The sequence below is a fragment of the Anser anser genome (assembly GCF_964211835.1).
Source record: "Anser anser genome assembly, chromosome: 1".
Classification (NCBI taxonomy): Eukaryota; Metazoa; Chordata; class Aves; order Anseriformes; family Anatidae; genus Anser; species Anser anser.
In genome coordinates this window covers 13,302,654-13,316,419 of record NC_139720.1, presented here as the reverse complement: position 1 = coordinate 13,316,419, position 13,766 = coordinate 13,302,654, and the positions used below count along the sequence as shown (strand labels likewise).

General features: G+C 37.4%; 1 protein-coding gene across 1 annotated transcript in view; it reads right to left on the bottom strand.

The window, feature by feature from the left end:
• The window catches only part of FAM185A (family with sequence similarity 185 member A), a 51,961-nt gene that overhangs the window by 18,621 nt on the left and 19,574 nt on the right, over window positions 1-13,766 (bottom strand). Inside the window, exons 3-5 of the mRNA XM_083820930.1 lie at window positions 12,350-12,442; window positions 7,253-7,391; window positions 1,998-2,039 (exon numbers count right to left, since the gene is read on the bottom strand). Coding sequence (XP_083677056.1) covers window positions 1,998-2,039; window positions 7,253-7,391; window positions 12,350-12,442 — 274 coding nt within the window. The remainder of the gene's footprint in view (window positions 1-1,997; window positions 2,040-7,252; window positions 7,392-12,349; window positions 12,443-13,766) is intronic.

Genomic DNA, 13,766 nt, shown 5'->3' with positions numbered 1-13,766 from the left:
AAATAGGTCTGGTTGTTTCAAATTAAGAACCCATCCAAAACCCACAAAACGTGTTAGAAGTAGAAAGCTTTTAGTACGAGGTTGGAAAACAATTTGTCTGCAGCTAACAAAGTTCATGGTATAGACAAAAAGTGTTATCCCTACTTTAATATTTGAACAATGTCAGTGTGAAACCCTATCATATGTTAGATGCTTAAAATTAAGCTGAGGTTTGGATAGGATCTTCAAAAAAAGATTTTTTTTTAAAACAGAAACAAGTCATCCCAAAATAAATACATAAATAAGATAAAACTATTCTACAAATAGCAAAAAATACCCAGAAAATTAAAGAGTGAAAGACAACAGCATTAGTTTCCTGTTTTAATATAGAATTATCCAAGAATTTCCCTCAAATACTGTGAAAAAAAAAATCCAGCATTCTCAACTATGTTTTGAATGGTAAATAAACCTCTCAGAAAAATACATACTCAAAATCTAAAGATCATAGAATGGTGATGATTGCATTTTTCAATTAATCGATAAAATTCTGCCTGCAGTAAAACAAGTAACTATATGCCTATGAAAATCCAGCTGAGGAAGACAGAAGAGCCAAGCTGTTCTTAGAGCTATCAGCAAATCCCCATCAGCTCTCCGGCAATCCAACAAGTTACCTTGTGGCATAAATTCCTCATATGTGAAAACTTTTCACTTAAAACTTGACATTTTCAAGTTTTCAGAGCTGAACCACTGGATCTTAAAAGTCACTTGCCTTTGGAAAAATCCATACAAAATTAAAGCGGGGAGGGGCTAATGCTCTTTAGGAAGAGAGTAACAGTAACTAACATTTTCAGAATTGAAATCCAAAAAGTAAAGTCCGTTCAATGCTACTTAATGTTCATGCTTCTTAACGTTTAAGCTGAACCTGGTTAATTAATGGAAAATAATCATCATCTGTTGGTGGAAAAAACTACCTCCTGTGTTAAGAAATGTTCAAACACTCTTCATAGTCTATGAGTTTATTTAACTGAAGGAAAAACAGACTAGCAAGCTTGATTTAATTCTGTGGTTTAATGACTAACTCATAAAAATGTGCATTGCATTCATTTTCCAAGAATATTAATATAGATTGCTTAGAAACATAAGAAGAGTTGTGACAGGACATCTTGTCCCTGCAAGATGCCTAGTTAGTGACTGTAGTCACTGTTGTTAACAGAAGTCTTAGACTGAGGCCTATAACCAAATTTACTTACAGAAGGGGAAATCCTTCAAGGTAGATTCACTGAGCATTGTCTACAGCTCTATTACTTTAATTTAATGCCACAGAAATAACCAGAAATTGAGTTTCTCACTTTCTTGACCAATTTCCAGTACATCAACACAGAAGGTGCCCTAATATTTTCATAGTAGAATGTATAATGTAACTGATAACTCAGTTATCCCACTGTATAAAAACTCAATTGCTGAGAGAAGATTTAAAAGCTACTTTTATTTCTGAATGGAAAACTCAATAGTCAGTACAATGGTTTGGACATACTAAGTTCTCACAAGCTTTTTTCCTACCTCACAATATGTAAAACATCAATGAATAACACTACGTGATATGAAAGTTAAACATATTTAATAATTGATAAACATAAGATAGAGAACTGGGTTAAAAGCAAAGTAATTGCATTTGATGTACTCTTAGCATTTTCTCATGTCCTTTTGTCCCAACTTAATCTAAAAGAAAATAGTTAGACTCAGTCTAATGCTAAAGCCCAGGGGGTATGGTGGAAAGCTAGAATTGGTGTTGCATAACTACAGAAGGCTGTCAGAGCCAAGTTTGGAAAATATCTTTCAAATACAAAGCAATGAATAATACTCCTGAAAAACTGAGGACAAACATCTGATGATTATTAGAAAAATAGGTTTTTACTTTCCCTTTGAATATTTCAATTTAAAATGGAGAAGTGAATAGTGACAGAAGAGAGAGAAAGAAGCTTTTTCTTAGAAAGAAAGCAAAATAAAGCAAAACCTACCTACTGTGATACTCCCTGTTTTGGTCTGAAGGCTGGTGTTACCTATTAAGAAAAAAAGGACATTTTAACATTCAAAGTGGCTTATTTGTGACTGGTTTCTCAAATTTTAGACTAAAATAAAGTGATCCTATACAAGGCTGTTATAGTTACAGTAGTATATCTGCATTGCATGTAAAAGCAAAACAGTATAAATGAATTATATTGCTTCATTATTATTGCTTTACAAACAAAAATCTCAACACACATTGGAAACAAAGAAGCAATTCCAGGCAAGAAAAATATTCTGAATAACGCCTTAAGGCACTGACTGGGTGTGATGGAGAGAAAAGCAGAGACCCAAATTGAGCACTTTTCTTATTTAATTTTTGGCCTTTTTTTAAAAAAAAACTTGGTCAGATGCCTGCAACAGCACTATGGATTATTATAGTATTTTAATAAAAGGTATTTTATTACTCATCCTATTTTCCTTTTTTGTATACCTAAATATATATGTGTATACCCCTCCTCCACAAACCTGTGGGACTTTTTGCTTTATCTTCAAAGGCTACTTCCTGGAAAATTGCCTAAGAATCACAGAATATTACCTACTCCCTCCAAACTTATTCTTGTTACGTACATGACAAACCATTTCCAACATTCTCCATTGAATCTGGGAGATCTCCATGTGTTGGGCAGACTGGAGAACATCAAACAGAAGAGTGTACAAGGCATAAAAGATACAATGGTCTCTTACTGACCTTGCATTGCTTTGAATAGGTTTGGGTATTTTATCATTAAATCTCAAAATACACAATCTTCACCTTTACTTATAGCATCAAGAGAATCTGGAAGGATGAGGGATGCACGCATAACATCATAATGGCTTTTCTGTTAACAGTCTAAAAGTTGGAAGAGGCTATCAAGTTACGTTATACATGTGTAATTGCCTCAGAAAAAAAGCGCTTTAAATGAAAAAACTAAGCCACGACAGTTCATTCCTACCACTCTCTCTTCCCCCCAGAAGTACAGAAGACCCAAAATAAGGTTGATTACAGTAACTTAGTCTAATTTGATAATACATAGGATTCACAAAAATTTTCAGATCCTTCAGAAGCTGTTCAAGCACTTCTCCTATCTTCTGTCATTACAGAATAGTAAACAGCCAGTAAGGTAGAATGCATTCCACTCTATATGACCTCCTATGTACTTCTCAGCAGTCCATGGACTAAAAGCTAGAAAAGAAATTGGTCATCAATAGTCTTAAATTCATCATTTCAAGCATATACCATACAATACTAAGCTGATCTGATAAGCAGAGCTGAAAAAAGGCATTTTGCAGTGAATTTGAAAGATGTCTGGCCTCACCATCAGCCTTTTTTTTTTTTTAAAGGCACACTATAGTTATATCACCTTATCATTACTAATACTTATTTTTGCACAACCTACAAAAAGCTTAAGGTTTTATCAAATATATATCTCCCAAAGATTATACACAGTCTGAATACAGCTCTTGGGCCTTATGGATTTACTGGTCTCTTCTTTGTTTTTCTGTTGTTTTTCTGTTTTTTTTTTTTTCTTTTTTAATCTGTTTTATTAACCAGATCCTTGAAGAACACTTAACATTTTGAAATCAAACTCCTATCAGTCACAAACATATTGCACACATGACTAAAACTGCATACTGTAAACATATTAGTATGATAGCCTCATTTCAAACATTTAGCTAGAACAGAAGTTGCTTTCAAAGCAGATAGGAGTTTCCTGCTGTATTGTGACCTGCTATGTCTAGGAACAGTGCACAGAAGCATACTTTTGGTTAAGTCATTGTTCCATGTAGGCCAACACTTGGAATTTAACATAGCCATTTATTTTCTGGATACGTCAACAGCAAAGAAGGAAAGAGTAACTACTAGCTTGATTATTACATTCAACTGAATTCAGTACTGTACCACAATATTATAAGGTCCAAAATCTAATAGTTTTAATGGAAAATTTGTAACAGCATCTTAATGCTTTTTGTTTGTGTTGTTTACTTTCTGTTTGCTGCTTCTGGAGAGTTATTTTTTCTAACATATCCGTAAAACTTCAAAATACAGTTTTGCAAGTCAGGGTCAGTGTAAGACCAGGGGCAAAAGATGGCTTTTAGTATATAAATAAGGGCATCACTTTACATTATTTCCATTATGTTCCTTCTGTTTGTTTCAGTGATTCTCAGGAGGCTGGGTTGCTCTGATTAAGCAAGCAAAAGAGCAGTTAAGAACACCTACACGCATATTCTCTCTACCTTTATGTTGCCCTGCAAGATCATTTCAACTGGGATCATTTACTCCCTTCCCTTCAGCCATGTCTAAGGCTACAGGAAAAAAAGAAACGTATACTCACTGATATTTCAACAGAAATTGTAACCCCTGTTCTAAGGGTATCTTAAGTAATACAATGACCTCAGATCCAAAACATATGGTGGGACAACACATTTCTGGGCACTTCAATCTAGTTGTCCTATTGATTATATGAGTTAACTTAGCTTTTACATTTAAAGGTGCAATTGCTTGCAAAAGCATAGAATCATATAATGGTTTGGGTTGGAAGGGACTACATCATCTAGTTCCAATCCCCCGGCCATGGGCAGGGACACCTCCCACCAGACCAGGTTGCCCAAAGCCCCATCCAGCCTGGCCTTGAACACCTCCAGGGATGGGGCAGCCACAGCTTCTCTGGGCAGCCTGTGCTAGGGCCTCACCACCCTCTGAGTGAAGATTTTTTTCCAAAGATCTAAACTTACCCCCCTTTAAGTTACCCCATTACCCCTAGTCCTATCACGACGTTCCCTGACAGAATGTCTCTCCAGCTTTCCTGTAGCTCCCTTTTAGGTACTGGTAGACCACTATAAGGTCTCCCCAGAGCCTTCTCTTCTCAAGAAAAACGAACCCCAACTCTCTCCACGTGTCTTCACAGGAGATGTGCTCCAGCCCTCTGATTATCTCCATAGCCCTCCTCTGGACTCACACTAACAGGTCCATGTCCTTCTTGTAATGGGGGCCCCAGAGCTGGACGCAGGGCTCCAGGTGGGGTCTCATGAGAGCAGAGCAGAGGGGCACAATCACCTCCCTCACCCTGGTGGCCACGCTTCTGTTGATGCAGCCCAGGACACAGTTGGCTTTCTGGGCTGCAAGCGCACATTGCTGGCTCATGTCGAGCTTCTCATCCACCAACACCCCCAGGGCCTTCTCCTCAGGGCTGCTCTCAATCCATTCTCTACCCAGCCTGTGTTTGTGCTTGGGATTGCCCCGGCCCAGCTGCAGGACCTTGCACTTGGCCTTGTTGAACCTCATGAGGTTCGCACAGGCCCACCTCTCAGGCCTGCCCAGGTCCCTTTGGATGGCATCCCTTCCCTTGAGCATGTCAACTGCACCACACAGGCTGGTGTCACCGGCAAACTTGGTGAGGGTGCACTCGATCCCACTGCCCACGTCACTGACAAAGATGTTAAACAGTGCCAGTCCCAACACCAGCCCCCTGAGGAACACCACGCGTTACTGATCTCCACTTGGACACTGAGCCAATGACCACAACTCTGACCAGAGTCATTGACCACGATCTTTTGTCCGCAGCTGATTTGTATCATGGTGGTATTGGTGTTTTGCTTTGCTGTGTATTTCGTGATGGCAAAGAAAAATTTACTTCTAGCTATATGCTTATACCTCCGTAATCTGAGGCAGTAGGCAGCATAAATATTGAAGATAGTACCACTGCTATAGGAATGCGTAAAGTCTACAATACAGAATAACCAGTGTTTCTTCACAGAGCTGGTTTAAAATCAGGACCTGAAATACTAAATTCAGTTCACGCCCTTCCAGAGCCAAGTTTCCACTAAAGCCTGGGCACTGACTAGGATTACACAGCCCAGGTTTTAACAACAAAACAGGACTCAGTCATGTTTGTAACGTTTGTGTTCCCTTGACTTCATTGAAGCTGTGTGCGTGTGAAAAACATAGACCAATTGTTTTTAAGAGAAACAGTTAAAATAATGTTAGGCATTCCAGACTCATTTAGTAGACTGCCCATGAAAATAACCCTGAAGTAATGTATAATTTGGATACAGTTGTGCTTGTTTTCACACTGTTCTTTAGTGAAATTACAAATGATGCGTTACTACGGAAGTATGTCACTAACAACAGCTGTTATTATTTCATTTTTGTACCAAGATTAAAAAACTTTTGGATGTGCACAGATGCACGAATGTGCTCACAAACTGATCACACCACACGATTATTATAACTGTTTGAAGTTAAGAAAAAAAGCAAAAACCAGCAGCTTATTGGCTGTAAGTACCTGTAAGCAATAAAACCTACATGTCAGAAAAATACAACAAAAATATCTTACTTCTACCAACGCATGCTGAAGTGAACTTTACCTAGCAGGTTTAGAAAACAGTTTTGTGTTTACTATGAACGGACAATGGAGCTGTTCCTTTAAAGATGAAAAATCGTTTCTGAAGCGACATAACACAAAATTGCAGCAAATTGTTTATAAGGTATATAGCTAAAAATCTGGAACTTGGACTGATCTGAGTAATTTTCACCGTTTGTACATCTTCAGTTTTACTTAATGTAAAAATCACAAACGCATTATGGCACAGACAGAATTCAGTGGGAATTTTGTTAAATTAGAAAGACCTCAGGTTCCAACCCTGACTCCTATTTTTGAGAGACATTCAAGTTAATTGGTTTTAGTTCTAGATGAAGGACAGTAAAGGGTGGATGGATGAGAGATTCCCTCCCTCCCCCAAGAACAGAAACCGTCACCACTCTATTGTGTCGGTACGCACACACAATTTGTGCTTAAAACTTTGAGATAGAACCAAGTTCTACCGTAAGTCTTAGTATAAGCTGTCACAGCTTCCTAAGAGGAAAATAAAGCATGTGGGGCAGAGCCTGTTTACTACTTGTTTTAGTGTAATTGTTACTGCTTATTTTAAAAATGTTTTGACATCTTTAGTATGTTTGGTATGTTTCTTTCCCATAACATACACCTTTTCCTATTTTATAAGCATACTTATAAAATTATTTTAAAAGGTAAATACAACATGCTATATGGTAAATTAACTCTCCTTAATTCAACCTCTAATAAATATAGAATTGTTTCGTTCATGTACTGTTGCATAGCTGACTGTTTAGTGATAGACTAATAACAGTAGTGCTTTTGTTACTGTGAACATTATTAATACCTTTAAAGCAACTACATTTTTTGCAGTATTTTCCTAACCTAGCTCTTACCATGAATACTTCCCAGCAGAATATCACCGGTTACTGATGAGAGAGATGAAGACTCTGCATAGAGATACTTAGTTTTCAGCAGCCCATCTTCCGTGGTTATGTTGATGGATGTCCCCTGCAGCTTCTCTATATTCACACTCTAAGAGAAATAAACTTAAATAAACATAATGGAAAACTTGTCATCATGGTTTGAAGAGGCAGAAGGAAGTAACAGTATTATGAGACAGAACAAATGGAAAGCAGAACAAACTGAATCAAGTTCTTAAAAGCTACACAAGACAAAAACATTTTTCATTTAAGAGCTCTGACCAACAAATTAGTAATTCTTTACAACATTACTGTGAATTGCATCCATCAGAATAGTGAAAAACCCAGTCACAAATGGATGAAAGAAAAGCTCAATTTAAAAAAAAATCATTTTGAAAATTAAAGTATAGCTTTAATAATGAAAACTAATGTCATGCACAATTCTGACGAAGTGTTGATTATCAATTTTCTGCCACCGTATATCAAAATACCTAGTGTCTTTCTTGTTAAATGTAGCTTTTTATGCAGATTTTTAATTGGCTTACTTTGTAGACATAGCTTTGGTGAAGGTTTGCAATGAAAAAAAACACATAGCTGCTCTTTCCTATCAGTATAACTGTTCACATTACCTTGGTTATTCAGGCCTCTACCCTTGGACATAAGCCCCAAGCTATACAAGGCCTTGAAAAATGAGTGATAAGATCTCTATTTTTATTTCTTTCCAATAGAAATGGAAAGAAAGGATAAGATTTGAGTGCTGCACAATGGACAGATTTGGGAAGTAAAAGGTGATAGATAGCAGAGATAACCTATTTATTAGTAATGAGTCACGTGACATATTTTAAGTCTACTTGAACAAAACAGAACAAGTCACATTCTTGTGCAACTATCATGTGAATTTAATTCTATTCTTACTAAGTTAAACTTGATTTATGATGGAATCTTGTGACAGGTCAGACTTAAACCCCACTCCACTGTTTTTACTTTGCTTACACTGACTTCAAGTGAATTGCACAAAATCATTGTTACATGAAATGACATATGGCCTACTAGGATCAAACTACCTTATGTCAACTGACATCCATTTTGTTATTTTAACATTGTCTTCCTGTGGGAAAAAAGTTAATAGAAAAATTAAGTCTGCTGCCCCTTTCAGTGTTATGCTACATAAAAGAACACGCTCTGGATGATGTAAGAGGTATTCGGACAAACACCATCCAGTCTTGCAGATTCTATGCAATACTGTGTTACAAAAGATTAGCTAAAGAGGCATGGACTGTACCATAGCCAAATTATACGGTGGTCTTATCAATCCATACCTACTAAGCTTTATGCCTTAAGTAAAGGTTACAGAAGGGACCCTTACCTCAAGACTTTTGACATGATATAATGCAAGAATACAGAGTAGGTCTCAAATAATGAAAAATATTATGTTAATCTTTATGAAAATCTGGTTATCCGAAATGCTGTGCTAGAATTACAGATGTGACAACCAATGTCTACAATCCCTGCTGTAGATGCTGCTGCTCTTAACAGTGGTGCAGAATCTAAGCATCAGCACTAAACAAAACCAATGATACTAGGAAGGAACAACTTAAAACTACAGCAACCTGTTGCTACTGACAGTGACAGTGATTCATTTTTTCTGTATTTTGACATCTCTAATGAAATTCTAACAAGCAGATACCTTAAAAAACATCAATTTAGATTGCATCTGCCCTAGAAATGTTTCACACCAAATACTCCGATACTCCCTCAGTCACCAGCACCGACTATGACAAAGTGTAAAACTGCTGTGGCACATACTGAGGGCAACAAATAAAAGAAAAGTCATTGTCATTCCAGACCCTATAATCTAAGCCTATTCTGAGGGTATTTAAGCAGCTTGCAATGTACCCTGCCAACTTAAGTAGGGCTATTGTTGCTATCAGCGGGTCAAAAATAAGAGCTAGCCATGATTTAGGGAAAAAAAAATATTCTATACAGTTTGGGTATAAAATGCCTGCCTGTTGGCATTCTTGAGCAGCAAAATGAAAGCCTGAAGCAAAAAGCTACATCTGTTACTATGTTATGGTTTTGACTCTATTAATATTTAAGATAAATACCTAGTGAGGCACCTTATTAAAAACAAGCTCACTAATTAACTTATCTTATTTACCAGACACAAGTACTTTTCTTAAAAATGCAGAGCAGGAAGAAGAAAACTCATCTCAGTACATGATAAAAAGAAATATTGAGTCAGCTAATAACTATAAAAACCTCTACCAATATAATGAATATTTGTTTCAGAACAACCCAAGTTAAAGAGTCAGACTGCTCAAGTAAAAGACTAAAAAATATTCTAGATGGGGAAGCATGAAAAAATAAGGTTGCTTTTGTGCTGAGACGAAATATGTTTTCAATCTCAAATTATTTAACTTTCATGATTTTTTTGGCAGAACATAGATGTTTGGCTCTGTTAAAAAAGTGATATAGAAAAGTCCCCGTGGCACAGATTAGCTAATGACTCCCCAGTCAAACAGATTTGATTATTTTTGTCCATCAAGTCACCAGGTTTTCTGGGAAAACTCCCTCCCTTCAGAGTAAAGCCTTGGGAGTTACAGTTTCTGACCACATGCTCAAGCTCCCTCAGACTCTTACCCTTTAAAGAAAAAAAAGGATCAGTCCATCATCACAAATCAGACTGTTTTCACACCTGACCATACTTTCAAGATGAAAACTAACACCTTGCTATGTTTAAATAAGCCAAAAACAACTCCTTCCACACATTCTACTTTTCTTGGCTTTGCTTTTTTGCGTGTTATTCTGTTCAACCATTTTACTAATACCTTCTCCATTTTCACCCCCTTAAAAATATTCTCTACATGTTTAGTGTCTTCTACCACATCCTTCCCTTCCCCACCTCCAGGAGGGGGCTGGAAATGCTGACAGAGCCGTAACTACATAATGATGACTACATCTGATGGAAGAAACACCTCACAGGGTCACACAGGGGAGATGTAAGGCAAACTGATTATTAACAGAAGTGGCCAATTGAGAAAAGAAGTCTCACACTATCCTTTCTAACTACACAACAGTTTTTTCTAATGAGTTCAGTAATGTGAGCCAGAACCGTTCCATAGCTGCAAATTCCTGTTAAAATTGCTCACTTTGAATTACTACAGTTTTGCAACCATAAGACTAGCTTCTAGCAATACTACGTACTGTATAAATATTTATAATCACAAAGAAGCACTTCAGATTAATCTGCATGAAGTTTTATCGCTTCAGACGGACAGCGTGCCTGAAAAAACACCACCAACAAAGAAAAAAACAATTGAATGATTCTAAAATTTCAAAGCAAAACCATTACGTTTCTCATTTCCACATACATCTACATCTCATGATTTTTCCACCATACATATCTGGATCAGCACCACTAAGACACCATTTGAAACAAACTCCCTTGACTCCACTGGTGTAACAAACTACTTTGAGACAAACGACTAAACAACACTGAGTCTAATTTACAGATGACCACCGTGCTAGTAGGTTGCAAAGAGCATGAATCCACAGCGGTCAAAGCATTCCCCCTAGATAGCACTGAACCTTTTTCACTGGTAGAAAGCAAGGATTCCAATTTTCAAATCCTTCCAACAGAAGCCCTCTGCAGGAAGACATAACAGGCAGTAAGAAGGCTATAAATTATCTCTGTTCTATTTTCTGTGATCGCTAGTGGCTTAGGATGGATCCCAACTCCATTAACTAGTAAAAAGGCCTAAAGGAACTAATCAGCCAGTGCTGATGGTCCACCTGTGGCATCAGAACATGTCAGACCTTACCCACTCTGCTTTACGCTAGGAGGTCTTGCTGGGATGAAATAATGTTCATAAAGAAACAGCAATAAATAGCTCAGCTACAGCAGCCTCGGGGCTCCCTCGTACACGAAAAGGAAGGCTAGCATCCACTGCAAAGAAATGCAGGTAATGTTGACAGCTTTTGGAAAATCCAATGGCAAGTTAGTTAATTTTCAGCAGGAAGTTAAAAACAGCTCACAGCTGACTCTACACAAGTCACCATATAATCTCAGAGCCCAATCTACAAGGCACGCAATAGCACCAAATGGCACCCCGCGGAGGCAATTTTGGACTACTGGAACTTAACAGCCTGGTCTCAGTTCTCTCCTTGGCTAAAAAGAGCTACAAGAACTCTTTCTGCTTCTTCCCAGTGCTGCTGGTTTTAAGGGTACTTAGTGATTTTGACAGACTTCTGCATGCACCCAACCTACTTCCAGACTTGGCTCCACATGTTCATGTATCAATACCTCTGACTGAATGAACCCTAATGCAACCAGTTGCATGGGTATTACGAGTGAACATTCAAGTTGAGCCTAAGAACCAGACTGGGTGTGAAAACTACTATTATGTAAAGGATCCTAACTCCGCACTATCCTAAATAATGGAGAATTGACGACTCACGTTAAGAAACAAAACCAGATTAGCATAGTATGAGGCTTGTCTCATACTGCCACCTGCTGAAAAAGGCAAGCTACTTCTCTAAAACCTTCTGCTCATGGTTATTCTCACTGCATCTCAGCAGGATTACATGTGATTATTGTATTTCCTCAGCTGCAAACAAATATATGAAACTTTCTACTCTTAATTCTTACTACATAAAACTGGAGGTAGGAAGCATGTGCAAGTATCAGGTCACTCACTATTCATAAGATACTGAAATAAACTCAGGTGCCTACTACAGAATCTAGGTGTCTAGACATTAGCCAAATAAAAAGCTCAGGACCGTGGTGAGGGTCTACACAATTAAATCTGGTAAGTTGTAACAGCTAGCCCAACCCCAGTGCTGATAGAATGATCACATGCTCATTGCTCCTCTTTCTGTGGAGCCTGTTTACTAATCCAAACCAAGCATAATATAAGATAGGGTAGTTAGACAAACATAAGTTAAAAGTGAAATGGCAATCAACCAATGAGGGTCATTAAGTATTCCTCAGCACATGTTCTTCAAAATGTAGTCATTTTGCAACAGCAAGCTGAACAAGTCACTGGAGAGAAAGTGTCAATTCTTACTTACACCCTTCTCTGTTGCATGAATATCTGTATTTCCACAAAGCGTTCCAAGACCAATTACTTTGCCACCTTTCGTTCGTATGTCGATTTTATGGCTCTGAAAAAAAAAATTTTTAATTCACATGGTTAGAACAATCACAACTAGAAAACAAGTTAAATTTGACAATCAAGCCTATCAGATTTTCATGACCCTTAGGTTAAGTAATACCTGCCTGGATAAGTCATAATAAATTGCATTCACTAGCCCTTATCAAATGGCAAAAAGATTAAGGAAAAAAATATTCAAGTTTCCAACATGGAAAACATGGATTATTACTGTTCCTACACATTTTTGATGAAATACTAAAAATCAGAAGTTTTGTAGGGTTTCGTAAGACAGGAAAAATTCCAGACCAGTGTTTCTTAATCGTAGTGAACCCAAATCTTGCTTTTGCCTCTTCATTGAGGGGCTTTTAAAGAATAAAATGGCACAGCCCTAACTTGACACTACAGTAGCATTTCAGAGCTTTCAAAGGTTGTAAGCCAGCCAGTTGTTCTGTTAAATTCGTATATAACAGATGATCTTCTCCATATACAGTAAACATGGCAATACAAAAATCCTTCTGATAATGAAGTTAAATTAGATGTTTTGTGTAGGTATCACTATAAGAAAGATACATGAACGTGTAACTTCAGAAGAATTAGTATAGCAATTACATACCAGGTTGGCCAGATAGTTAATTAAAAATAAAACCACTACCTATATCACTTATTTCCTCATCTCCTCCCTGCCCCCTTTTATTCTATCATTTTGGGAATAGACAAAGCTTTGGGAACACACAGGTCTCTGTCACCCAACTTATTAGAACATCCTCAGCCTCTTAAAATCAGACTTTTATGGGTAATTATCAATGGATACATCTAACAGCAGGATTTGAGGGGCAGGAAGCAAGCTAGAATGGTCAAATGGCTTTTTCATTAAGAAGGTGCATTTCCCCTAGCTTAAAGGGAAAAAACAGTAATTTGTCATAGGGCTTCTGATAGCAAAGGAGAGAGGTTTGAACGAGGAAGAGGTGAAAGGTTATGACAACTATTAAAGGAGAGATGAAAAAAACCTGTTCATTTCAAAAAAGAAAGGACAACAGTGCAGAACTTTGACAAATCAGGCTCAGACATGGTCTGTGGTAAGGATGGCTGGCAGATCTTCCAGTGACTGTGTGCAAGACATCTGGAAATTCTTATTACAACTGGCATAGTCAAGGAGTGAGAAGTGATCACTCAACATAGAAACAAAACTAATGAGTCTCCCTGGTTTTATTCTCACTGCTAAGCTGATGAGTTGTAATAAGCAGCAGGAAAGAGATTAAAAATAGGAAGCACTACTTTCTCAGTAAAGAATTTTGAAATAATTTCTACTCTAAAGATGACCTAGAAGTCATAAC